Source organism: Phalacrocorax aristotelis, chromosome 8 (assembly GCF_949628215.1).
Source record: "Phalacrocorax aristotelis chromosome 8, bGulAri2.1, whole genome shotgun sequence".
Classification (NCBI taxonomy): domain Eukaryota; kingdom Metazoa; phylum Chordata; class Aves; order Suliformes; family Phalacrocoracidae; genus Phalacrocorax; species Phalacrocorax aristotelis.
The window spans coordinates 32,115,922-32,143,003 of NC_134283.1; the positions used below are offsets into that span (position 1 = coordinate 32,115,922).

Genomic DNA, 27,082 nt, shown 5'->3' on the forward strand with positions numbered 1-27,082 from the left:
TTTGTTATTATTTTAAAGCTGAAAATTTTTGAAAGTCTTATCATGGCTCTCCCAAATCACTCTCAGGCAAAAAAAAAGAGTACTAAATTTGACAGTACTTTGCAACCAAGTGAGTCAGTTGCGTTTCACTCATGATTTGCCCTTGGGTCCCTTTAGCCACATCTTAAACTACTTCACCACTTGGTCTGATTAGCAGTGTGTCCTCGGGGGCAGAGTAGGGCCCAGAAGAGCTGGAGTTGTTCTAGCTCAAGATTAAAGCACTCTGCATGCCGTTAACTGTCAAAACTACAACTACCTTAAATCAGTGCAATTAGATGGCTCACAGGTTACAGGAGTAACGGCTGCATGTTTTCAGTCTGCATGCCGTGTGCTTAAAGAACAACCATGACATTAAAAGAAGGTGATGAAAAGCAAGTGTCAGGGGCTAGACCTGACATAGGAGCTCAGGAGGCAGGGTTAAGTCCACAGCTTCTTCTGGGGCTGGACACCCCAGGGTCTGGAAAAGTTCTCTAACCATTAGCAGAGGCGGCTCAGCTTTTAAGTCTGTAATGCCACCTTGTGATGATAGCTGGGAAGTGGAAACTGCGGGGTCCCCTCTGGAGTCGGACGAACTGTATGGCTCTTGTTCAGATGGATAGAAAGCCCAGAAGCACCCCAGTTTAACAAGTCGGGGCCCAAGAGAAAATCTGTTTCTGAAAGAAAAGTACCTATTCTTGCTTTGAGAGAGTGAAAATGATACATTCCATTAACATTTCTCTCTCTAGTACAATTATCTGGCTAAGAAAGCAATTTCTTCCAGGCTGAAGAATCTGACTTGGGTCTCTCCTTGGGTTCTGAGGGCTAATTTTCCTTCTCAGCATGGAAGGACACAGTGCCACCTGTGTGATGAGCTGCAGTGGAAGGACCTCTGCTTCAAAGAGCCATATCCAAATAGTAAAGGTACTTTTCTTCCCAGATTGAAGCTGGAGAGTTCAGCAAGATCAACTTTGCTGTAACCATCCACACTGACCTCGATGCTGGGATGCACATGCAGGGGTGTGGAGAACCAGGGCAGGATCTGTGAAGCTGAAAAAAATTAAATCAAGCACCAGCTAATGGGAACTGGAGCGCAGGTGAGGTGGCTCTCTGCTTACCCCTGATAGTGCACTTCAGGCGCACAAGGCAGGAAGAGCCAGCTCAGAAATGGCTGCGGGCAGGCCAACAGCAAAAAGCCTGCCCTGAAACGAGCAGACTAAAAGTGTAGTCCTGCCAAATCCCTTGCTGTGAGACAGATGCGGCTATACCTTCCCCAGCCTCTGTCAGATACCTTAACACTGGCTCAGTGCTCTGTGTGTCCATGGACGGGCACAGCAGTGTAGGTAAAACCTCACTCACTTGGGATCTGTTCAAAGGAAGTGTTTCATCTGGGCTTTGTGGTCCAGTGAGACATTTCAAACACCTCTGGGAAAAGGCTAGGATACATCCCCCATGCTCTTCCCATAGCGTAGGCTCTCAGAACTTGGGGATGCCACCAATGTTCAGCTGGAGCTCTCTCTTGCCTCAGGCAATCATCTGCCCCTATCCCTGTCTTTTTTAAAGGCTTCTTGGTCTTTTTTTGGCCCAAGGTTGGCAGCTGTTCTTCCTGGATGCAGGGATGATCACACAGGCCATGATGTGTGGGGTGCTCCTCGCTGATGCAGCATGCCCCTGCCTCATCCCAGAAAGTGCCAGGCTTGTTCTGCCCAGGACAGCCATGGCAGTGTGTGGGGAGAGTGGCTGGTGCTGAGCGGAGTAAAGCGTTAGGTGCTTTCTCAGCTAATGATGAACCTAGTGAAGGACAGCAGTTTTCTCCAGTTCAGAAGATCCAAGGCTGATGAAAAGCTACTATGGTGGAGGGACAGGTAATAGCAACACAGAGGGCTCTTCACGGTTTTATTACTGGAGGTCTTACTGCCTCTGGCTGAGGGCACGTGCTTACAGTTGGGGATGGATGATGAGCTCTGCCAAGACCCAGAGCACGCTGCCTAAGCAATGGCTCCAGTTTGAAAGCTGTAGAACTCATTAGTGCAGCATGGGGCCCAAAATAATATGCCTTGCCTCTTATAACAAGACATTTTCAGCAGGACCAGGGAGATACTTCAAAAGCTTTCTGAATGCCAAATACCAGAACTCTGCAACAATCGATGCCAGGACCAGCCTCTCACTTCACAGCATAGATTTCCCTGTGTTCCTGCACAGCTTTCCCCTCTAGTAATTGGGCTTGGAGCATTGGTTTATCTCATCTGGCAAAGGGGGCTCAAACAAATGCTTGCATGTTATTTGTGAACTTTGGATAAAAGGTGTTACACTAGGTGAAACACAATGGCTCTGCCATGGGTATCAAGTAAAGCCCTCTTCTGCCACAGCTTCCCAGCGAACGTCCTCTCTACATTCGCTGCATCCCTCCAAGGGGATGGGAAAGGGCTTCTGAAACAGGCTGAGCCCAGCAATGCTGTGCTTGGAGTCAGTGCTGCAGAAGCCTGGCCAGGCACCGGTCTGCAGAGCTGAGCACAACCACAGTGTCACAGTGTGACTGGAAACAGCAGCTGGCTGGGTACAGGTCCTCCTGCCTGACCTCCCGCCTCCTTCCAGGCCTGGGGATGGGAGATATGGGCAGTTGTCTGCATCAATACCCCAGAAGTGTCCACAGCACTGGCTTGACTATCCAAGAGCTAGTTTCATGGTGGTTTCAACTGCTTAGGCGTGTTGGCCTTCCCTTTCTCACAGGCCATAGCTGATGTAGCAAACATGTTGTTCTTTGATACCGAGATCCCTGCTTGCCCTGTTGTTCATTTTAGCTTGGTGGAGGCTAAGTCATCCTCCTTTTCTCCTTCAAGTGCCGTGTTGGGGACTAAAGGGACTGATACGCGTTGTTTCAAGCCAGATTAGAGATATAAGTTACCACAAAAGCACACCCAGCCTGCAGAAGAGCTCCTCTAGTCTATACACAGCCTCCCTTGAACTCCCTGCATCCCAAGGCAGCCCTGCAGTTTGTGTTCAAAGCAACTCAACAGGCTCCAGAAGCCTGCTTAACCCCTGTCAAGTAAATGCTCAGTTACAGGCTATAGGAGGGATCACATTTGAGAGATTTTGCTCCCGTACATTAGCAGGATGTGTTAAATCAGGACATGAACCACTCTGCTGGCACAGCTCATCCGCTCGAGGGACTTGCAGTAGCGTGGAGCTGTAATGCTTCAAAACGACGTGTGCTGCAAGCCTAGGATGGGACACACCATGGTGTAACCAAAGTCTGGAGCTCCTGCAACAGCAAGAGTAATGCTTTACTGTTATCCTCAGCTCTGAAACCGCCCATGCCCAGGGACTCATTGCCTGCCCTATGCCATCTGTTCTCCATCTCTGGTGGTACACGATCAGTACTGTTATTCTTCCCTACCTATCGGACCTTGGGTCAACAGCATTTGTGCTGCACACCAGTCCCCGGAGCAAAAGAAAGAGCAGTACTGTGGGAGGGAGAAGAAAATTCAGTAAATTGCTGCAAGAAAAGTTCTGCAAATGTGCTGTGTCAGCCATTTCCGCTTCCCTTGGCCATTACTGCCGCTCGTACCATGGCTGTAACATCCAGCCCAACTGCAGAGCAGCTTTGGGGCATAAGCTGGGCTCTGGTGAAAAGCACTTTTATAGCCTTAATTGACTGTCACCGCTGGGGACTGGAGATGGTGACACACCGTGTTTGTTCCTACAAGCACTGCACGATGAGATACAAACTAATACTCGACACCAGCGTTTTCTCGGGCCCGAACAGACGGGATGATGGACAGCCACGCCGCTTCCGCGGCCTTTTCTTCTCTTTCACGAGTTCATTGAGACTTTTGCCGCCCAGCCTGCCCCCGCGGACGCTGCCCCGGGCCCCGCCACCGCCCCCGACCTACGCCGGGCCGGGCCCGCCCCGAGGGAGCGGCCGAGGCGAGCGGGGCGGCGCCTGCGGAACCACCTCGGCAGCGCGGCGGGGCCTGGCCTCTCTCGGCGGCGCCGCCGCCATCGGGCGACGGGAGGGGAGGGCATCGGTGTGCCTCCCCGGCAGCCATGAGGTGAGGTGAGGTGAGGTGAGGGCGCCGGGACTCCCCTCGCCCCGACCGCCGTGAGGCGAGGGGCACCGGGGCTGGAGACCTGCGGTGTCTCACCCCGCCCCAGGGATCTGGAAACGGAAACCGCCACGTGAAATATTCCCTCTTTTTTTTTTTTTTTTAATTGTTATTAATGGCCGAAAGGCGCCGTGCCCGGCGGCCCGCGCTGACTGATAACCTCTGAGGCACTGGGACCCGGGGGTGACGTGTTCAGGCTGTGCCGTGTAGAAGTAATTTCTCAGCCTATTATTCGGTTTGATTTTTTCCCCCTTCCGCAAACCAGATTCCAACTGTTTAGCTCTATTTATGCAGATTTAATTAATTGAATATTTGAAGTGATGTTTCTCTTGTGCTCTCTTTAGGGCTTCCAGCTGATCTGCGGCACAAGCGTGTGTGAAAGGATCGCTGTAAATGGGAGGTCTCGGGTGGCAAAGAGCTGTCTGGAAGATACAGCCCTCAGGTAATGGGTCCTCACCGGTGGCCTTCATTTATGAAAACCCCCAAGTTTTTCAGGGAGTGGAAGCAGCCAGATGAGGCGCCTTCTGGAGGGGAATACTGCTCCGGTAGCGTGACCTGTGCCTGTGAAGAGGAGAGGTAAAGGAATAACTTGCGCAGGAAGCCCAGGGAGAGCTCGGGACCCTTTCAGACTACGTGGTTGAGGCCTCTCCACGAGGCAGCAAGGGGAGAGGGACAAAAAGATCGCTCGTTCTGCCACACTGAGTAAAAGGAATGGCTTCTGCTGGCTTGTGAATGGGCTTTCGTGCTCTGGGGTGGAAATAGATCGCCTGGTTTGTCTAGCGAAGCAGGCGGTGCTTCCCGTTGCTGGAGGAAGCCCTGGTGAGAGGAGGCGCTAGAAGCAAGGCCTGCATCACCAGAGGGGTGTACTTTGGGGCCTCTACTTCCTTTTAAAAACTCGATTTTGAGTTCTGTTTCATCCAGCGGTAGTCAGCTACCCATAGCTGTTCAGTGCCTGTGATAGTGTTATTCTGCTGGGAGAGAAATGTGCTGCTGAGTTGCTCCTGGCACTGCCAGTGCTGTTCTAGTGCTAGGTGGTGCCAGGTTTTGGCAGCACTCTGCATGCTTGAGAGTGGAGTAACTCCTCGGTGGAGTTAATCCTAGATTGGATGCAGACAATGCGCAGTCAGAAAACAAAAAGTGTAACAGATTTTTTTTAAAAATTGCATTTTTTATATAAAAATGAAGGTTAGCTAACTAACTGGTCAGTGTTAAGGGTTGAATTTGGGGTGCTTGGAGATACTCCTGTTAACTGTCTTTGTATGCTATTTAATTACAGGCAAATAGTTCGCATGTTTTACTGCAGGTGGGGCCTTGCTGGAGAAGCAGTATAGTTGTCAGAAGAGAACTAAGTTGTTGCTGCTGCTTTGAAGATCCCCATTTGAGAGACTGGGAAGATGGAAACTTCCACAACTGAAATGAAACTACTGGAGAAGTAGTTGTTTTCATGATCTGTATCTAGTATCAGATCAGAGATGGTTGGGAGCAAGTTATAACAAGAATTACATAAACAATTTGTTAATACCCTCCCACTGCTTGTTAAAAATTATATATTTTTAATGTGACCTATTTATTAAACTTATTTATGTTTAAACTTGCTGATTTTGGTTTTCGTTATATCATAAGGCTGTTGGGTACAGCAGGATTTGAAAGTTGCGTTGAATTGTTGTCTGTGGGAGGCCCTGGAGAGGCAGGAACTGGCTGCCTGGGTGCTTCTTCCTGCTGTGTGCACACATGCTCTCCTCCACAGCCTCTGCTGCCAGGACGGGCGTTTAAAAATGGTTCCATGGTCTTTGGTCACGTTACGTTACAGTTATCCTGTCATAAATGCTACGGTGCCATCTGTGTACAAGTTAAACTCGCATGGACATGAGACTGCTGCTGTACACCATGCTGTCTGCGGGAGTGTAGTGCTGTCAACGTATTTAGGCTGTCAGTGGCTGGGGTTCATAAACGTGAGGCTTTTGATAAAACACTAACATGCACCAGATTATTCCCAGGTTATTGATGGTTTATGTCAAATAGGTACTTCTGTCATGTTAGTTCTGTACAAATGAAATACAGCGCTGAGGTTTTTTAGGGCTCTCCTGATTTTTTAAGTGTCCCTGGCACTGCTCGCTTATTTGTTAGCACTTCTGCCGTCTGAATATCGCTGATCTTTGAATGTCCATTTGTTACACTTTATCCAGAAATATTTGTCAAAGTATTCAACATTATTGGGAAAAAATTTTGTCTCGGTTGAAGCATGTGACGTACACAAATATAACTTTACTGGTTCTATATGAGCAAATTCTACCTGCAAAACTAATGCCCGGGTTTCCTATGGATTTACGTTGTGCCCAACAATCTTCTTTCCCAGTACTCACCTAGGAGGGGAGCACTGGGTGTCCTTATGGCTGGCTGCCCTCAGGGTGGGTGTGGGTTCTAGCTCTCACTGCAAAGGCTTTCTGCCTGCTGACTGCCAAGAAACAAGCTTGCTGTGCCAGGGGACTCTTGTTTCTGTACCAGGTACTTCTGAAATGGGCAAAACATGACAAATACATGCTCTGTCAGCCACACAAAGCTATGTGGACAATAAATATGACTGGCTTATTTCCTTGAAAACCTGTTTCTGCAATAAAGCTCTACTACATTCATCTCGGGGCTGAACCCAAGGCTTGCAGGCCTGGTTGTGCTGTAACAAAAAAGGCAGTAGAAAAGGACAGAGGGATTCTGTTGGGGTAAGCTTGCAGCACGCCTGCTGTTGGCAGCAGCGATTATCCCACCAGAGAGCTTGGGAACAGCTGCAGAGCTCCGTTCCCTGCACGTTCCCTGCACACCTTACGCACTGTGAGAGCTCTTCTGAGGCCCTGCAACTCTCAGACAGCTGGAGGGGCAGCACTTTTTCCCCAAATCCACCAGGCTTTGTGCACATCCTGGGAAAGAGAAGCATAGGAACATCATAAATGTTCTCCAGGGATTGGTGAGAGTACAGGCTTAGGGAACTGGAGCTCAGTGTCTTACCGCAGCAGCTGCGTTAGCAGGGTAGCATTGGTCAGCGCTGTATGGCTCCTTCTGCAGCACGAACGTGATCAATAAAGGTCACAACGATTCACCTTGCTGCCAGTTTGGTGCCTTGACTGAATGACAACAAAGGAAATGGAGAGAGAACCCAGAGAACCCATGTGGTCCAAGAGGAACAAAAAGCTGGCATTGAAATAAAGCCAGGGAAGTGGAACAAGACCCGCTTTTGTACTCAGGAAATGCTAACGTGATTTATGATTCTGTTTATTAGCACTGTATGTTTTGCAATCTGTATATGACTTTTACAGGACAAAAAGTGACCGGATTGCTTTATATTTCATCTAGGTGCTTTGCTCTGCTTTTACTGCTCTGCAGTACTGGGCCCACAAGTATTGTTAACTTAGATCTATGTGTTTGATTTTGAGCATTTAATTGTTTTTAACAATCCTGAGCTTGTTAAGAAAGCTGCATTTCTTGTGATTGTTCTCTGAGTGCTTTCATATTATTTCAACATGTATTTGTACCAATCCCGTTTTTTTCAAACACCTTCTGTGTTATTGTTTCATTGTGCTCTCCAACCACATACAGAGAAGAAAAATCAGCCTGTGATGAATTCAAGAGGCAGATTTTTCTCTTCCCCTGGAGACTGAATTCAGCCACACTCCCTCACCTTTGAAAAGCTGTCGGCACATAGCAGCTTCCAAGATGATGGAGAGACTGAATCTTTAGACACAGAATTAAATTGGAAAGATTTTGACTATGAAAAATTTCACATCATGAATAGTATTTGCCCGATTGTACGAGTACTACTTTGGCCATAAAATCAACAAATTTAAGGAGAGCACAGGGAACATGAACTTTCCTCATACCAGCGCGAGGTGGCAACATTGGCTTAGATGAAAAGGAAAGCCTGCCACATAAGCTGTGGGGCTTTTTTTTTTTTTGCCAGAATCTTCTAATGAACCTAATAGGCATCAAGAGCCCATCGTCTTAAATTTGGAGATGGTAACATCTTCAGCCTGCTGAGGAGAGCAGGCCTTAGGCTCGAGCTGACAGAGCATGGCCAAACCGGCTGCCAGGAGCTCGGCATAGTGCTCCGCCGGGACTATGAGTGTCTGCCCTATTCCAAAGGTAACAACGCCCTGGGGGTCGCAGGAGCCAAGTGGCAGCGAGGAATCCGCGTTATCGCGAGCAAAAACCTGCGAAAGCGCTCGGCTCGCCTTGCCCGTTCCTCCGTTTCCAGTCACGGAAAGCGGGAGAGGCAGCGGCCGGCATGGGCCCTGAGGGGACCCCCGGCCCTGTCTGAGGAAGGTTCGCCTCTGCCGGGGCTGGGGATGCGTTTCTTCCCGGGGGAGCCTGGGGCACAGAGGGGACCGAACGCGGGACCGTCACCCCACGCCGCCCCAGCGGGGACGGCGGCTCCGGACGGGCGGGAAGCGCGGAAAGGATGGAGAGCAGCCTCGAACCCTCGGTCCCCAGAGAGCACCCCACCCACCCCCAGGGGGCGGGGACAGGCGGATGGTGCCAAGCCCCGCCCCCCGCGCCTTCCCATCCGCCCCCGCGGGAGCGCGCAGACAATGAGCGGAGGGCGGGCGGCGGGCCGGCGCCGCGCGGTGCGGCGGGACTCTCGCGAGAGCAGGGTGAGGGGCTCCCACTTCTCGCGAGATCTGGCCTGGGGGCCCCTCCTTCCCCTCACCCCCTTGGCCACATCCACACACGGAGGGCGGGGTGCACGGGAGGCCGTCGCCACCGAGCGGAGCGGTACTGGATCGGACCGGAGCGAACGGAACGGGGCGGCCTCCGCCGGGCACGTGAGCGGGCGGGCAGCGGGCGGGCGTGCGCTCGCGAGCGCGGCGAGCCGCGAGCGGGGCTCGCGCAGCCGTCTCTCTACCTCCCTCCGTCCATCCCCTCCCCCGCCGCCACAGCGAACGGGAGGCGCCGCCGCCGCGGTCGCTCCCTCCCCGCCTCCCTCCCTGCCTCCCCGCCGCCCCCGGCCCGCAGGTAGGAGCGGCGCTGCGGCGGCCCCCGGCCCGCCGCCATGTTAGGGACCGGCCTCGGCGGCCGCCGCTCCGCAGAGGGGGGGCGGGGAGGGGACACTCCGTTAGGAAAGGCCGCGGGGTGTGGGGCGGAGCGGGGCGGGCGGCGGCGCATGCGGGAGCGGCGGGCCCGGCGGGTCCGGCCCGGCGGTGCGGCGGCCCCGCGTCTGACCCAGGGCCTTTCTGCAGCGCCATCCGGCGCCCCCGCCCGCCGCCCGGCGGTACTGCGGCCGGGTCGCGCCGCCTCTGGCGGGCCCCAACAAAGCCCTGCGCCCGGCCCTCGCCGCTGGCTCGGCGGGAAGGGCCGGCTCCGGCGGCGGTCCCCTCCCCCAGCCGTCCCCCAGGCGCTTGCCGAGGGCCGGGAGAGGGGTCTCTTCTCGGCCGCTCGGTGTTCCGGCACGTAATTCGTGTTCTCAGGAGTGACCCCAGCTAGGACCGCGCTCTGCCCGCCGACTGTAATTTGGCCGGGGCGTCCCGCTAGCGGATCTGTTTCCAGCGGAGGCCTCAGGGTCGGCGCTTTCCCTCCCCAGCCCCCAAAACCTCCACTCGGAAGCTAAGCAGCATGTTACAGACGTGCGTGCTGCCTTAACAGCCGTCTCTGAAAGCCCTTAGTCTCGAAAACTACGGGTTTTGATGTTTATCTGGCATTAAGAATTAATGAATAGAGCTTTAAGAACTCTGTCAGGGAAAGCATCAGTTTGACTCCTCTCTCTACTCAGTTTCACTTTCATTTATTTAGGCTGCGGTTACAAACCATGCTGCGGGATTTATTCTTTTTTTCCCCTCCTGTGGTGGATTAATAGCATTCTATGGTTTTTATGTACACATTTTGTTTCCAGAGTCAAAGTAACGATAAAAAGTTCACCTATGCTGAAAATAAGCAAAACTTGAACTTTCTGGGAACCTGAAGAACTGTTTTGTTTTGATAAATGAAGTATTTATGCTGTAGAAAGAAAGCTGAAAATATCCTTCTTTGTGGATATAGCCTCTATGTGTGGCTTTTTTCCTTTCCACAAAGCATACCTTTGGGAAAAAAGTATCTAATGCTGTTTTAAGCACTTGAATAGTCTTTATTGTTTTTTCTCAGCCTTAAATTCTTCAGTTTTTTTTTTTAAAACTGTAGGTGGTCCTGACTTCCTAAAGTAATATATAAGAAAGGAGCAATTCTTGTTGAAAATGTAAGTCTCTCAAAGCAGGCGGTGTAGTTTTCGTGCCCCAGAAGAGGAAAAGTGGGCATTTTCGATATTTCTCTATAAGGAATCTGTTGATCCAGTGGTTTAATCTTCCTGAACTTTGAAACGTGATAATACATTGAAAACTTTAATATACTAAAATCTTATATTCTTCCAAAACGTAGTGAAATGTACATTAACATTTTTAATGTATATCGAGAAATTAGTTAACTTCTGTCTTGAATTTTATATTAAAAAAAAACACTCAAAATGACTTATTACTGAATTGGATAGAATGATTAGATTTGAGTGAGGGTACTGGAACTTGAGCCTTGTCCATACGTGTGTTCAGTGGTAACCCAAAATCTGCACTTCTGTGTTGTGCACTAGGTAAGGAGATGAAACCTGAGCAACAAATTCAAGAATTTTGGTTGCTTCCTAATGATTCTGGTGAGGCTTGCAATGTCACGAGCCTTTTTTGTTTGTTCTAGAGAAGCTATCTGAAGTTACTGTGTATTGAAAACTTCAGTTTCCAGTGTCTTGTACGTATCTAGGTGTTACATACACTCCAGCACTAAATGATGGGAAGAAGAACCAAGAGAAATTCCTAAATGCAGCCTTAAAATGTGAATATCCATATTCCTAAAGGTTTTAAAACTAAAAACCAATTAAGGAGGAGCAAAGAAGAGTCAGTCTTTGAGGCTCTAAATGAAATTAAGGATCTGTGGTATTACGAGCCATACAACTGAGATATGATTGCCACCTGGTTTGTTCCATTTTATAAATAAAAATGCTTATTAATTTGGTGGGAATTAATGGAGTAAACATTGCTTACTGCCCTTCTCAGAGTTGCACGTCTCTGCTGAGAGTTCGGTGCATGCAAAGATATTTTGTAATCTAATACTTAATGGTGCTCTGGGTAGCTCAGCAAATGAGAAAATTTGGGCGATTCAGTCAAGCAAATGAAAAAGTGGGGAAGAAGCTGTTGTACGCAAAGCTGTGAAGTAATTATTTCCATTCAGTTTACTTGTTATTTTATGAGTGTGTTTTTGTAGCCTCTATGCTACTTGCATTCTTCCTCAGTGCTCTGAGTCAACAATTCTTGAATACAAAAGTAAATACCTCACACTATTTCTGAACTAATTTAGTTTGCAAGTGTTTAAGTACCATATTGTGTAGTCATAACTTAAACAAGAGAGTTTTTATTTTGAGCACTAAAACAGTCCCTTGATTCTTCGCTGCAGCTAGAATACATTTCCACAACCTCAAGCAAGATTTCAGCTCGGAAAGAATGTGATTTTTATCCCAGTTCTGGAAATGCCTAGAGGCAGGCTTACATTCACTGATTAGTCAGAAGGCTTTTAATCACTTACCACATCAGAATATGGAAGTGTTCTGTGTTGGTTTAAAAAAAAAAAGTGAAATTGGTTCACTGTTACACTGATTAACTCTGATCTGGTCTATCTTTGGATCTCTTTATGTACGACCAGTTTATTTTTTAGAAATAATTATGTTCTGTGATTTTTGTCAGAGTTTTGGTGCCTGTGAGGCTATTCATCTCCAAAACTGATGCGAATGAGTGATTGTCTCCTCACTTTGCCAAGTGCACGAACATAATTATTACCAGAGCTTCCAGTCTAAGATCCTACATCATTCTGCAGTGACTGTTTTTACCAGATCCCTTCTGTTGAACCAAGTCTTAATGGCTTTACGGAGCTTTTCGTAGGTGCTGGAAACTGTGCCTCCATCTTGTTGTAGAGTTAGAGCTCTGAAGGTAGTGACAAGAGTGGGCCTACAAGTAGTAGGGAGGAGTGCATGGGAGCTGTAGAGGCAATCATGTGTATAGAGCAGTCAGTACACGTGACAGCAGTTATTCTGTATGTTCCTGCTTGGTTCTGTTTTCCCTTTCTAAAAATACACTTTTTTCTTCTCTTTCTGTATTGTTCCTTGGACCCTTTTTTCACTTCTGTTGTTTCTGTAAAGGAATAAATACACTTTTTTCCATGCACTTACAAAAAGGATGCTTGAATTTATTAAATTCTATCATGAGCAGAAATAGGAAATCAGTGTCTTGTCTTTTACAGTGCTCTTTTCTGCATTCAGATGTGGGAAACTGTGTAAGTACTTTTAAGAATCTCTACTGCGAAACTAGTTATTTTAATTCCACATTTATAAGTAAGTCTCTTTCAAATGTAATACTTCTCTGTTCTGAAGCAATCCTCTGTCACAGCGACTCTAGATTTCAGCCTTGTTCCTCTGATCAGGCAAATCACTGAGATGAAGCTGACCGTAATCCTAAAAAATGAAACTCTTCCAGTTGTTCTGCAAGGCCTGAAACAGATTGTCTAATCTGTGCACAAAAACAGCGTGTGCATCCAGTGTGCCAGGTGCTGCTTAAATTTTTGAGGTCGTGACCTTTGAGGGTCAGTTGAACAAGATGAGTTGTTTTCTTGCATGTGAAACAGCAATATTAAATAACTGCTCTGAATACTGGTACCTGGAATGGGTGATAATCTCCATTTTCTTTAAGGCTGCTAGACAATTCCCCCTTTGCCTTTGGAAAGAGTGGCCTTTTCTGTATTGTCCAAGTTAAAGTAATCCTGTAGACTTCAAATCCCTTACACTCAGTCATTCAGTAGCTAGATAACATCTGCTTCTAATTTCCTTGTGAGTTCTTGGTTTTACTACTGTTATTTTAAGAGCAGCATGGGGAGCTCTCTGTCTAAATTTTTCACTTGAACTTCCAGATCTCTTCCATCGATAACCATGATGTGTCGGGGACAGTTTTGCCAAGGAGCATATGAATTCTTCCACAGCAGAATAGGTTGCAGCAAAAGGGATTGCTGCACTGAGTGTAATGTGTAAAGGAGGAGAAGGGAAAATCTGTAGATTTTTATCCAAAGATCAAGGATTGTGGATGCGGAACTTCTTTGAGACTTTTTTCCCAAGGGTGTACAGTCTTCAAAAGTCTTGTGTTACAAACCGAGGGTTTGTTTTTCAGCTTGCAGATTATTTCACGTTTGTAACGTGATTGCATGTATTTGATTAAATTCAATGTATTTTGAGTAATTTTCTTTTTGCAGTGAAAGTGAAACTGAATAGAAAGTGAAAAGTTATTCTTAATTTTTGAGAGCTTTCTATAAATAGTGGAAGAAGAATGGATAAAAGATGAGTTGTTCTAAGAACAAGATTAATATTGGAGCTATAATATGTATGCACAGGTTAAAAAAGCTGAGAGTGTTAGAAGGAATAGGGAGCTAGGGAATCATTTTCAGCCTACTGGTGTTCCATAAAAGGTGGTAATCTAAGGTTATCATGTTCGGCATGATAAATGTATCTCAAAAATTCACTGAATTAAACTGTTCAGGAACAAAAATAAATATGTGGAGCAAGAGTTCTCTAAGTTTTATTGAAAAGAGTTTATAATCAGTTTTACATAAAAAGAAAAAGCTTCTATAGTGTTTGAAAATCAGCCTCATTTTGGCCTTTATTTGGTAGCAGTGTATTCTGTAGGATTCAAATTTCTTATTTTTGTCTGCCTTTACAGAAAACTCTTTTGCAACTTGTAGAAATAAAATGGGTTTTTTTCATTGTCCACATTTGTCCAGAAATCTAGTTGCATTTTGACTTTCAACTTATTTCAAGATTGCTTTATAGTATATATTTTCAAATCTTAATATGGCCAAATTTCTGTCCAAATATCTTAAAAATGTATATCTGAAAGCCTCTCTGTTCCCAGTATAGCTGAAATTACATGAAGAACAATTAACACTTTCAACTCAGCTAAATCACGTCTGGATCTTTAGACAGCTTTGTTCAGTCATACTCATCTTGTTGCTGTGACTCAGTTGATGGCACATGCACTTGTTGAAAGCTGGCATTAGCCCGTGGGAATGTGTCTCTATCAGATACTGACATGAAATCTTTCAGAAGTGATCAGCGCAAGAAATGCTGTCTTAGAATCACATACTAAACCTGACCATGTGGAAGTTAAACATTCTGTGGTATGATATTTAGAGCTCTTAACCCACCTTGTTTTGTTGTTGCCTTCATCTGATCTTAAAGAGACGGGAACGGTTGGAAGTAGAGTACAACAGCAATTGCAAGGTGACAGTGATGAGATAAATAGTGTTTTTTGAGGATAACTCAGAAACTTAGTTTCTGTAAGTGCTCTGCTCGAATGCCTAATGAGGTGTAGGGTAGTTTACTGGCTAGCACACCAGCTGTCTTCATCATTCAGTTGCCTTACTGTCCCACTTCATGCTTTTTCGTAAGATTGTCCCTCTTTGTTTCCTCCTCCCATTTTTTCCCCATCTTTCCTTTTTTTATTTCTCCATTTGCTGCTTTCTTCTGTGGGTGTTTGCAGCAGCAGCATGGTATGCTTGGTTAGGTAAAACCTCCCTGTGTATGTGGGGTCAAAGCATGGCATGTAATCGGGTTCTCTGCAGCCCAGATCTGCGCCGGTCTGGGATGTGATGGGTTTTGTTCTCCACTAATCCTTCCAGAGCAGCAGACAATGAACTGCCAATTCAAAATTGTGACAAGAGGATTAGTGAGCATCTGTTCAAAGGGAAAGGGTATTTTTGAAGAGCGGGGAACTTTCCTGATTTAGTGAAAACTGGAATAGCGCAGGTCCTTGCATTAACAGCAGGACGCACCATGCCTTTCCTGACCCATGTGGCTGTCTGCTGAATTGCTGGCAGGGTCTGGTTTGTAAAGCCCTCTGGAATATCTGATTTTTGTGAAGAACCTATTAAGTTCAGCTTCAAACCATTCTGTAAGTGCCTGAATGAACTAGAAGGAAATTTATATGTAAAAATGGAAGGAGTAAGGATTAACTTGTAAAACTGTCATAAAGTACTTTGAAGATTACTGAACGCATGTAAGATAAAACATGGTACCCAGGTGAATATTAGTGTTTCTCTCATGTTTGAACTCAGAAGAGTTTTGGCTTTTTACAATATAGTTCCTAAATGCTTTCTATTCAGGTGTTCTTTAGTGTAGTCAGCCTGTCCCGGATATCTTGCTTAGAATATGCCTCATCTGCTCTCCCTATATTCTTGTTTTACTGTTTTTCTCTGAAGCTTTCTGCAGAGCTTTTCTGTCTTCTGCCTCAGATACTTTTAAACTTTTTTTCATACCTATGTTTCTCAATCTCTTATTCTTAACCAAATGTTACACAATTAAGCTTATTTTGACTCCAGTGTGTGTAGATCTTAAAAGCCTAGCTGAATTATGAGTTTGGATGTACTGATAACAGAATATGTAGCAAACTGTATAAAGCCATTACTTTGCAAAGATGGAGTTCTGTGTGGGTTTTGTCCTTTAGGTATCTCTCATAGAATCCATTATTTTTCTACATAAATGCATAATTAACAAGTGCTTTTCAGCTTAAAGTAGAAGCTGCTTTTGGGGCTATTGAAACAGGGCCCTGGATTGAGTAGGCAGTTGGGATAGAGACGTGCTCATAACCTTGACCTTTTTTCTTCTGTTTCCAGTACAAGAGAAATTGCCTCCTGCAGAACTGGTCTCTTCAAGGGAAAATCCTTCCTCTCGTTTTGTCCTTTCCATTCCTCCCCAAATGTACCTGTTCTCTTAGAAGCCGATTTCATCTGGAGCTATGCAATTTGTGCCTGTTTCTTTTTCAAGTGATGTATTTTATATGCATCTGAGTGGCGGTGCTGGAGAAGCAAAACTACTCTGCAGAGATTTGAAAGGGCTTTACTGCATCGGGGACCCAAGAACAGCATATTCCTGGTGGAATATTTTCATGCATGTTGAATTGCTTTAAATTTTATTTATCTATCCCAAGGCTGAAAGAGTATGGGGAGAAGTGTTACAGTTTATTTCTGCTCTGCACTAAAAAAAAACAACCCCAAAATCAAACATTTAATGAGATACAATTATTGCACCATAAAGTATACTGTGGGTGTTGATACACTGTGTAGTTAAAACTTGAAGTAAACGCAGTTGAACCAAGTATTTAAATATGACGTTAGTATTTTAGTGGGACACAAGGCAGGTATCTATCTCTTACAAGTATTGTTTTAGGATCTTTAACTACCACATGTGGTCATGGTATCAAAGTGTCAGACCTAAACCAAGGAGAAAGCAGTATGCTGGTAAGAGATGCAGATACTGCTGTCCTGCAGGGCTGGCTGGGGGAGTCGTGCCATCTCCTGACTCACCTAGTGTCTCTTTCTGCAGGAGTAGGGATTTCCATGGGTCTCCCATCCCACTACTAAGCCTGACCTTGTTTGGCTTGAGGTCTGAGAGTACAGGCTACAACACAACTGAGTAAAGAATCACTTCTGAAGTGCTGTTATCAGTATAACTGCAATTTGAGCAAGAGGTCTTGTTTACTTCCTGCAAAATTTAAAACTTTTCTTGTTCACATCTGTCTTCACATCGGTAATTTGAATTTTACTGCATAAAGATTGAATATTATGTTTGATCTTATTTACCAGATCTTACAGCAGAAACTTTTTGCCCAAACTTCAGTTACTTTTAACTTCCTTTCGTCCTATTCTGTGGTGGTATAGGTTTCATTTTCAAATATGTATTATATGCCAAAGTCATCTTGGATTCTGTGGGCTTCAGTTTTTTGTGGTCTTCTCATAGACACAGTACAGTAACATAGGGTATAAACAAAACCATTAACTACTAGCACAAAAGCCTTGATCTCTAAACTTTAGATGCTTTTAGACATCCCAAACTTCTGAAACTCACTTGTCTTTGGTATGAAAGTAGCTTTTTGTAGAATAGTAGTATGTATAGGAAACATGACTGTATTTTTATCTGAAATAATATATATGTAGGTTCTGGGTACCTCTTGAATCTGTTAAGTTATGTAATAAAAGCCTTGTAAGATTGAGATCTTTAATGTTTTTAGATCAACATGATGCATAAGTTTAAAACTGCATCTGTTTAAAGGGATTTATGACTAAAACTGCTTGTTTTTCTACAGAATTGTCTGGTGTTTCTCAGCTTGAAGAAGATCTGCAGTCATTATTGATCCTCTTTCTTGGCGTTACCATTTTTGAAGTGAAGTTTGCCTAGCATTCTAGTGTGAGCTCTCTTTTCAGCCATCTTATAAAAAAGAACAAATTTTTTTTATCCATAAAGTAGACAAGCTATAGTTCTACAATGTCCAAGTCATTCCAGCAGTCATCTCTGAGTAGGGATTCACAAGGTCATGGGCGTGACCTCTCTGCAGGAATAGGCCTTCTTGCTGCTGCTACCCAGTCTTTAAATATGCCAGCATCTCTTGGAAGGATGAACCAGGGTACTGCACGCCTTGCTAGCTTAATGAATCTTGGAATGAGTTCTTCATTGAACCAACAAGGATCTCATAGTGCACTGTCTTCTGGTAGTACCTCTTCCCATAATTTGCAGTCTATATTTAACATTGGAAGTAGAGGTCCACTCCCTTTGTCTTCTCAGCACCGTGGAGACGCAGACCAGGCCACTAACATTTTGGCCAGCTTTGGTCTGTCTGCTAGAGACTTAGATGAACTGAGTCGCTATCCCGAGGACAAGATTACTCCTGAAAACTTGCCTCAGATCCTTCTACAACTTAAAAGGAGGAGAGCTGAAGAAGGTTATGGTAGAGATGGCAGATCATCCACACGGGAACCACCATACAGAGTACCTAGGGATGATTGGGAAGAAAAAAGGCATTTTAGAAGAGATAGCTTTGATGATCGTGGTCCTAGTCTCAACCCAGTGGTTGACTATGACCATGGAAGTCGTTCTCAAGAATCTGGTTATTATGACAGAATGGATTATGAAGATGACAGATTAAGAGATGGAGAAAGGTGTAGGGATGAATCTTTTTATGGTGAGACTTCGCATAACTATCATAAATTTGACAGTGAGTATGACAGAATGGGTCGTGGTCCTGGTCCTGAGAGATCTCTCTTTGAGAAAAAGAGAGGTGCTCCTCCAAATAGCAATATTGAAGACTTCCATGGATTCTTACCGAAGGGTTATCCCCATCTGTGCTCTATATGTGATATGCCAGTTCATTCTAATAAGGTGAGTTATGCACCAGATGCTTCTATTTTCCTTTACGTTGTAGTATCTGTTCTGTTTTTACCTATTTCTTTAATTATTTCTGTAGCCTGGTTGCTTTTGAAATGATCTGAAAGTTGGTTTGAGAGTGAAAAAGGCACTTGGTTTATTTGCAAGGTAATTGTTAACAAACATTGTAAACCAGGGCTTTACATTAATGTATTTTGTTTGCCCAGATTGCGTAACTTCAAGTCAAACAACTATCATCTACTGGGATATCTTATTTATATTTTACATCTACATGTTCTCTTAACCACAAACATCTGGCATTCAAGCAGTTTTTGGGTGGGTTTTTTATTTTTTGTTGGTTTGGGGGTTTTTTGCAGTGTATCTACTGTGCTATTCAGGAAGCTAGTTTCAGCTCTCCTCCACATCTGTCTTGATTGCTGATTTATATATAGTTAAGATGCATTCTTGCACAGTTCTGCTTTTTCCCTGTCCAAAGGGAAAGAGTTAATGTAGAGCCCTGGAACTTATTTGCAAAAGTAAAAGCCACGTTATAGATTAGCTCATTCTTGCCTTTTTAATTTCACTTTAACACTCTGTCTCATACTATGGCTGAAATTTGTCGTCATTTTTCTCCTTTTTCACAACTTTCTTAGACACTTCAGACTCACTTTTTATTGTCACATGTTGCATCTATCCCTGTAGACTCTCTGAGCAATCAGTCTGCTGTTGCAGTATCCTGCTCTGTGTTCCTAGTAGTGTTCTTTACTTGGCTCGCCCGTAGAGTGGATCTTCGGGTATGTTCGGTTATGCTGAGACTTCACTCTTAGTTTATTCGTGAGAAGTTCAACTCTCTGCAAAGGTAGCAGGTTACTCAAAATGGCCTATTTATTCAGACGTTATTTTCGGAGCCTTCTCACTTTCGGCTTTTCCAATTTTACTCATCTTGCTGATTTCCAGTATACTAGGCAATTTAATTGGCTAATTGGCTAATACAGTGCCCCTCTTGTCACAATTAGTGGCTAATTAGCTTGAAGGCCTTCAACTGAAAATATAATACATGCTATTACTGTGTAATTGATATAATGTGAATTGCTGTTACTAACCGTTTCTTTACAGTTTACCTCTCAGAAAGCACTGCTTCTGTACATCTAATCTTTTTGAAACACGAGAGTTATTCTGTCCCTGCAAAGAAATTATTAAACCAGTTTAGAGCACACACTGTATGATTCTAGCTGATCTGACAGTCTATGAACTTGTGTTGGTTTAATTATTTTTTTTATATAAAATAAGCACAGTAATCCGGGTTTCTTGTCTCCTGAATTTTACAATTATTTTCCTAAAAGGTTTTAAGTGTTAACAGTTTAGATGCCATGCTCAGTTCTATAAAAGGACTTCATTTGGTTAGATTGAAAACATAAACTTCTGAGGCCCTTGAAGATGGCAACCAGTAATCCTGTAAGTAGGGTTCTTTTTAGCACTTTATTTTAAAGCCTCGTGGTTCTTAGTTTGCTTTGGTATGAAGATCTATTGAAAGGATATCCAACATGAAATATCTTTCCAGGTATGAGAAATACCGAATTCTTTTGACAGCATAACTTAAGTGGCTGACTTCTTCTGTGACATGTAAAACCATCTGTTTGGTTTTTTTAGGAATATACTTTCACTTAAAGTGCTAGTACACCATAAAATGTTTGAGATTGAATCTTCTGTTTCTTATGACCCAAGTTTGGGCTTTGTTCCTAATTTCAGAAATCATGTCACCCAAGAATTTTTCTCTTTCTCTCCTTTTTTCCTCTGCTTTGCATACCTAACAGTTACAGAATTTCTTACTTTATGCCTCCCACAAAATTGAATCAAGTAGAACTTAACTTTAAAAGTTATCAAATCTGAACCAAAATTTATGGAAAGCAGAAAGGGAATGCTTTTCTTGGCTGGGACAATGTAAACTTATGACTGCAGTATCAAAATCATTTTCCTCACCTCCAAAGAAAAATATAGAAGATTTTTTTTTAAAAGTGTATGATAAAGCAATGCGTATTTTAAGCCAAAGCAAGGGGTTAAACACCCTTAGTGTAACTTAAACTGACAGACTAGTCGCCTGCTTTTTCTTTTTTGGTGGTATTCTTAATTGCTTCTTTAATTTGATGTGTATGTATTTTAAGACCCAGTTTCTTTTCTGCCTAATTGTGAAGTAAATTGTGCCCCATGTTTTTTAGGCATTTTGTCAATCCTGATCCCTTTATGAAGGAATGAGGTGTTAGATGTGAAGGGATTGTCTTCCCTGCCAAAGAAACTGGTGCAACATGAGCAGATGAATTTGGAGGTTAACACTTGAAACAGTGATACATCTCAAAGGAAGAACATAGCTGTGTCCCTAATAGAGGGCTATCTAAAATTAGGTGCTTAAGTTTGGCCTGATTTTCTGAAGTACAGTGCGTCCTCTTGCTTCCATCAATTGAGGGGAAAGGTAATCTGAGTTTTAAGAAACTCAGTTTGGATTTTCTCTACCTTAACTTTGGGCATTCATATTAATTAGTGTCTGTAAATACCTAGTGCCCTGAAACCTCAGAGGAGTGAATGCTTCAGACTGGGCAGAGGCAGGGAGTAAAGGGAAGTCCAGGGTAAGAATTGTATTTAAAAGGTTAAAAATGTAAATCAGCCATTGCTGTTCTGAAAACTTTCCCTGGGGGAAAAAAATCCATATATGTCAGATCTTCCTCTTTTTTTTGCCAATTTAAAAGCATTTGAAATATAACAAGAATGAGATCTCCCGAACTTTGGCTCTAGTTTATAATTTAGATTATGTGTTAAGACAGCTTCAAAGCATGGTATATCTAGCAGAATCAGCCACTGAGGCTTTACATTGCGCACCCAAATTTAGAGGATTTTTTTAGAGTTTAAAGGGCTGTTCTCTGTACTGAAACTTGTTAGCAAGTTTTAAACTGAAGAATTTCTGGTTTTAAGAATAGAATGTTTCATAGGTAGGTTTGCTTGGGGTTTTGGGTGTTTTTTTCATCCTAATTGCCAGCATATTTTTTAATTTATAGTTGCAGAGCCTACATCTTGTGCAGTTAACAAGAAAAAGTGGTGCTCTCATTTTACATCTTCTTGATAAAATGAATGAAGGTTTCATCTTGCTCCACATTATATTCTGCATATCATGGAGTAATATTGGGACATAGCTTAATGACAGTACTTTATGGGAGACTTTAACTCCAGGTTTTTCTCCTTTGTGAAAGTACAAGGTAGGCATTTAGCATATGGAGACACTACAGTAAGCCTCGGGATTACCTCATTGTATCCAGAAGGATGGCTGTAGTGTGGCAGAAACTAAAAATCAGGGAAGATGATAGATTAGGAAAAAGTCATTTGTGGGTGCTGAGCAGAAATATGCATGTAAGAAGACACTTATAAAACAGTTGGCCAATGCAGTACATGTGTTCACAGCTGAAAATGTAGCCAATCAGAGAAAACCTTCAGTTAAACTGCCCACCAAAGATCTGTAATTACCCTCCCCTTCGCTCCTCTGTGAACCTAAAGTTAATTTGCCCCATATGTCTCTGCTGATCCCTTTGCTTATTGAAGAGCATCAGAGTGGAAATTGGACTGTGACTCACCGACGTGCAGCAGTGAAACTTCAGAAGTTCTGTCAGTTTACAAATGCAAATATAGCACAAACTAGTGCTGTTACTTGTAAGAATGTAAGGATACAGAGATCAGGCACTCTATACTTCAATAAAGGAGGAGTCCCCATGCCTTCTCTCTCCTTGAAATAACTCCCTCCATAATAAAACAATCTGCAGAGAAAAAGTAAAAAGCCCTCATTCCTTGCTAGTTCTAAAGCCAGAACCAGAAGGAATTTTACCTGGCTGATTTGATTTAACTCCATTATTCCTCCTTTGCACCATCTTGATTTAAATCTCCTTTTTTTTTCCCTTGATGATTCCCCACAAATGGTCATATATTTTTATGTCACCTGTATATTTGACTTGTAGTTTGTCCTAGCTATGCACTTCCATTTCTCTTAGTCTTTCCTTTCTGAATTCCTTGCAATTTCTTGGCTTCTTTATGGTTCTAAAAACTTGAGTGTTTAGTTCACATTAATCTTTAAAAGTCTGAGGAATGAAGCAGAGAGAGTGGAGGAAATTCTAAAATTAGTGAAGAAAAAAAAAATCTCGGCATCCAGCTCTAAAAGTTGAGATCGCAATGATATGCATGTGTGCTGTAGTGGTTATCCCATAGTAAGCTTTGCACCTCTGAGGCAGGACCAAGCCCATAGATTGCAAGACATTTTTTGTCAGACACCTTTTTACCCGGGTTAGGAGTTGAGGTAGGTCCAATTTCAGTGTCTCTTTAAAGCACTACAGAAAGAAATGTCATTATGTATGTATCTCTGATACTTCACCTTAGAAGCGAAGATACTGCACTATACAACATTTTGTTAAAAATGGCTCGCCATATGTGGCTGTTAATTTTTAATTATTTACTTTGCTGCAGGAGTGGAACCATCATATCAATGGAGCGACTCACAGTCGACGTTGTCAGCTGCTGCTTGAAATGTACGAATTTGAAGTACAGTAAACATTCCTGTGGCATGAGGGTGTGCACAACTAAACAGTGGTCAATTATAAAGCAGGTTTAGAAAACATGCTGTGCCTTGTAAGGAGTGAAAACATGCAACTTGGAGCATCTTCCTGACAAAAAAGGCATCTCTGTTCATAACTTGAATCGTGCTGATCTATATGCAATTTTTAGAGTTGGATCTTAGGAGTTGATAATCTATTGTAATTTTTTTTTACGAGTCACTTATACCAACTTCTAAATTTGTGTTGTAAAACAGTGTGCAATTTGTATTATAAGTTGGCAGAAATGTTACATGTAGTGTAGGAGGCTTCTCATTATGGATAACACTTTTATTCTGTCAGTAGGTACTGCTCACGTCTCTTGTAGTGGTCCTGTAGTGGGCAGTGTTACCATGTATATTATCTGTGTTAACATGTAAAGGTATTGCTGCTTGTATGACAACTACTCCATAGGTAGATGAGATTGTATCTTTCTTAGTTTTTTTTTCTTCTTTCTTTTAAGATATCCAGAATGGAATCCTGACAGTGATTCAGGACATGGAATGTAAGTAGTGATAAATTTTAAACTATTTGTAATTTTTTATTTGAAGCAGATTGTTCTTCAAATTTTATGTGAAACAATGCACCTCCTTTTCTTCAAATGGTTACCTCCTTTTGTTTTGTGCTGGCTGAAGAACAGCAGTAAAAGGAGCCAAAGTTGATTTTTCCTTGGATGCCCTGCAGAAATTAGGGGTTTTTTTTGAGAATGAAAGTTTCAAATTTTTTTGGTTTAAAATGAAAGTGTGTGTTCTTCTCATTCTAGGGGTGATCCTTTCATGTTACAGCAATCCACAAACCCTGCACCAGGAATTCTGGGACCACCACCACCTCCATTTCACCTTGGAGGACCTCCTGTTGGGCCGAGAGGTAAAGTTAACAGGCACCTGCTTTTACAAGACTTAAGATCTTGTCTTTTTTTTTTCCTTGTTTTAATTTATCAGCGTTTTAGAACAAAAAACCGAAACACTCAGTTTTCTGAGCAGTGGAACTGAATACATTAGTCCCTCCTTAGCCCAAGACTCATCCTCAGTTCCCACACTTTGACTTTTCTACCATCTGCTAACTACCAGCCACGTTATATAGTTGGCTTCTTAACTGTGTTTTATTTCTCTTTTCTCCTGTCTGGAAGTTTTTTTGCGTTGTCTTCCATTTAGCTACATGTTAGTGGGTTTTCTTGTGAAACTTGGATGAATTCAGTGTCCTAAGTGTTTTTCCCCCTTAATTTCAAATTAATTTGGCAAATAGATTTGAATAGGAACTGAGAAAGGCGAAGATAGAACAATCATGCAAGCTGCCTCTTCACAGGAAGGCAGGCTAGGAATCAGATTCTTGCCTGCAGTTGTCACTTTCTTTGAAGTTGTTATTACCTTTCAAATTTTTGAGTGACTAAGAAGCAAAACTAGTTAATTGACCTAGCTATCCTGACAGAGTACAAGATTTGATAACACTTTGAAGGAATTTTTAGTTGATAGATGCAGTCATACTTAATTTCATTAAAATAATACTGTTAATTTTTCAAAACATCTCAAACTTGACTTTGAGCCAAACTATCTAAAAGGCTTTTTTCAGGTGTTCCTTAGTAAAATGGGCATTATGATAGAATTGGTGGTGTTTTAGAACCAAAACTAGGAGTCTCTTTTTATGCCTAAAAGCTCAGTTGTAAAAAGTGTATCTTGGTTAAAAAGATCTCACATTGTTTGTGTATGGACACATTTTGCTATGGCAAATCTTACTCTAAAACAGGAGAGATTCTTTTTTTCAATGGTCTTTACTTATTCTCTGCTATTTCTGCACATCAGTAAATGCAGCTCTTTCTCTAACATTGAACTGAACAGAATGATCAGGAAGGAGGACCTGAAGTTACAAGAGCTTTGAAATAAACGAACAGCCTTTTCAGGCTGTAATAACAATTAGATTTTAAAACACAACATCATTCTGGTGTAGTATTAAAGTGATTTCTATCTCATAAGAACTTGTAAGGAGAACATGTTAATAGCAGTCTCACAGGTTGAACTAAGCTTGCTTGTCCTTTTAATTTTTTTAAAGGAGCTGGAAATGGAAATATGCAAGGACCGAGACACATGCAAAAGGGCAGAGTGGTTAGTATTAAAGTTTGTTTTCTTTAATTAAAAAAAAAGGAAAAACCACACAATTTTATGCAAATATGCCTTCTGTTTGCTTTCATAAGATACTTTTGAATATATGGATTGTCTTTAAAAGTCTTGAAAGATTTTAGGATTTATTTGTTTAGAAGTACTGAAGCTTTGGAAGAAGATTGAGGTTTCATTGTGCCAAGTACTCTACAAAATATTTGTTCCAAAACTGTAGAGGCCCTCTTTTAAACATTCTCTTTCAATGAAGCTGTAGGACATGAACATATAGAAAGGCAACTTCGGCATTGCAGGCATCTTCCTCTGTGCAAGTCCCTGGAGGTTCTGTGCCTTTTCTCTATGCATCTTGTTCTAGATACTACTGAAGATTTAAAAATTATAGTAACGCAGAGCCTTGACAGACTTTATTTTTAGGTTAGCTGATAACACATTTTCTTTTCATGTTGCGTATGCATGCTTTGTCTTCCACAGGAAACAAGCAGAGTTGTTCACATCATGGATTTCCAGAGGGGAAAGAACTTGAGATATCAGCTACTTCAGCTTGTTGAACCATTTGGAATAATTACAAATCACCTGATTCTAAATAAAATCAATGAGGTAAGATTAGGCCCTTTAGTACTGCTGTTGGCACTGCTTGGTGGCTTCAGTACGCTTACTGTCTGAGCTTAATTTTTGTAAAAGGACTTGCTCAGCTACCAAGCAAGATTACACACGTCACCAAGGTCACATGTGTGAAAGAAAGGGTGATTAGTGTGTTTCTTTCCAGAAATGCTGTAGTACTGCATTTTAACTTAAATATTGTTAACAAATCCTTCTTGTTCGTCATTCATAGCTTTCTCAAATACACTATGCTTGCAAATTCTGTTCATGTTCTCATATTCTCTGAAAGCTTACTTGGTCTTAGTTTGTACTATACAGTGTGTCATATTTTGAAGTGTGGAAAAAGCCAATATCATAGAAGAGAAAAAGCAGGAAGCAATTGAATGTTATGAATCCAAATCTAGGTGGAAAGTAAACAAATGAAATAGTTCTGTTTATGCACCTAAATAAAGTATGTGAAATTCATGCCAAGGTCTGCAGGTCAGTTAATGGTGTAACCAAAAAGCAATTTTCATTTTTGATGCAGCTGTAGAGAAGAGCTTGAGATTTTAAACAAATACTAATTCTTGAAGGAATGTGTGTAATTTGCATTTATATGATTTCAGGCATTTATTGAAATGTCGACCACTGAAGATGCCCAGGCTGCAGTAGAGTACTATTCAACAACCCCCGCACTGGTATTTGGTAAACCAGTCAGAGTCCACTTATCACAGAAATACAAAAGAATAAAGGTAAAATGCTTTGCTTTTTTTAACGTTGCTTTATTTTAATCTGGGGCAGTCAGTGTTACGAGGCTCTTGCATTTAAGTTGTTCTTAGTTTATGTACTTCTCAGCTGTATCAGCTTAATGAAGGGACAGTCACCCATGTATATCTTATGTGGTATGTTCTTCAAAAATTTCATTCCCTCTTAATTTTAGAAACCTGAGGGTAAACCTGACCAAAAAACTGAGCCGCCAAAACCAGAGCTTGGTCGTGTGATTCACCTCAGCAATTTACCTCATTCAGGATACTCTGACAACGCAGTACTCAAACTGGCTGAACCGTATGGAAAAATTAAGAACTACATACTCATGAGAATGAAAAGCCAGGTAACTGACCATAGGAACATGCATGCGTGAAGATTTGGAACTAAGGTTTTTAACTGTGAAGAAATTACATGCCTTTAATCGGTGCATGTGTAGACTTTCTGCTTTAGCATGGATACGGAAATTATTGGGGGACTATGTAGGTGGTGTTCTGCTCTCTAGCTTACTGCAAAATGTTACTGTAATGTGAGCTGTTTTAAAAAAAAAAGCCTCAGCTGTGAAGACAGTATATTTAGCATTGAGGCTTAATTTTTTTTTGTTATGCAGATGTCTAGGAGTCTTGGAACTTCTATTAAGCCTGAAAAAAATTA

At 42.8% G+C, this 27,082-nt stretch overlaps 1 protein-coding gene, 1 long non-coding RNA gene and 1 other non-coding gene across 13 annotated transcripts in view; all 3 read left to right on the forward strand.

Annotated features, from left to right (window-relative positions):
• The first annotated feature begins 3,939 nt into the window (after nt 1-3,939).
• Nucleotides 3,940-5,716, forward strand: LOC142061340 (uncharacterized). The gene is made up of 3 exons (XR_012662116.1): nt 3,940-4,067; nt 4,466-4,697; nt 5,398-5,716. It is a non-coding gene; the product is annotated as an uncharacterized LOC142061340 (long non-coding RNA).
• Nucleotides 5,038-5,238, forward strand: LOC142061685 (small nucleolar RNA SNORA74). Its single transcript, XR_012662210.1, has one exon. It is a non-coding gene; the product is annotated as a small nucleolar RNA SNORA74 (small nucleolar RNA).
• A 2,282-nt stretch (nt 5,717-7,998) lies between the features above and the next one.
• MATR3 (matrin 3) overlaps nt 7,999-27,082 on the forward strand; it is a 28,031-nt gene continuing 8,947 nt past the window's right edge. For 2 of the 11 annotated variants that reach the window (XM_075102241.1, XM_075102246.1), the window contains exons 1-9: nt 8,788-8,928; nt 17,297-18,366; nt 22,849-22,910; nt 23,437-23,478; nt 23,737-23,840; nt 25,020-25,072; nt 25,556-25,681; nt 26,290-26,415; nt 26,604-26,774. In XM_075102241.1, the coding sequence (XP_074958342.1) occupies nt 17,476-18,366; nt 22,849-22,910; nt 23,437-23,478; nt 23,737-23,840; nt 25,020-25,072; nt 25,556-25,681; nt 26,290-26,415; nt 26,604-26,774 (1,575 nt within the window). In that variant the 5' untranslated portion in view covers nt 8,788-8,928; nt 17,297-17,475. Of the gene's footprint in view, nt 8,253-8,681; nt 8,762-8,787; nt 9,123-10,719; nt 10,780-17,296; nt 18,367-22,848; nt 22,911-23,436; nt 23,479-23,736; nt 23,841-25,019; nt 25,073-25,555; nt 25,682-26,289; nt 26,416-26,603; nt 26,775-27,082 lie in introns of those variants that run through there. The other 9 variants (XM_075102242.1, XM_075102245.1, XM_075102243.1 and 6 more) reach the window with 9 other exon arrangements.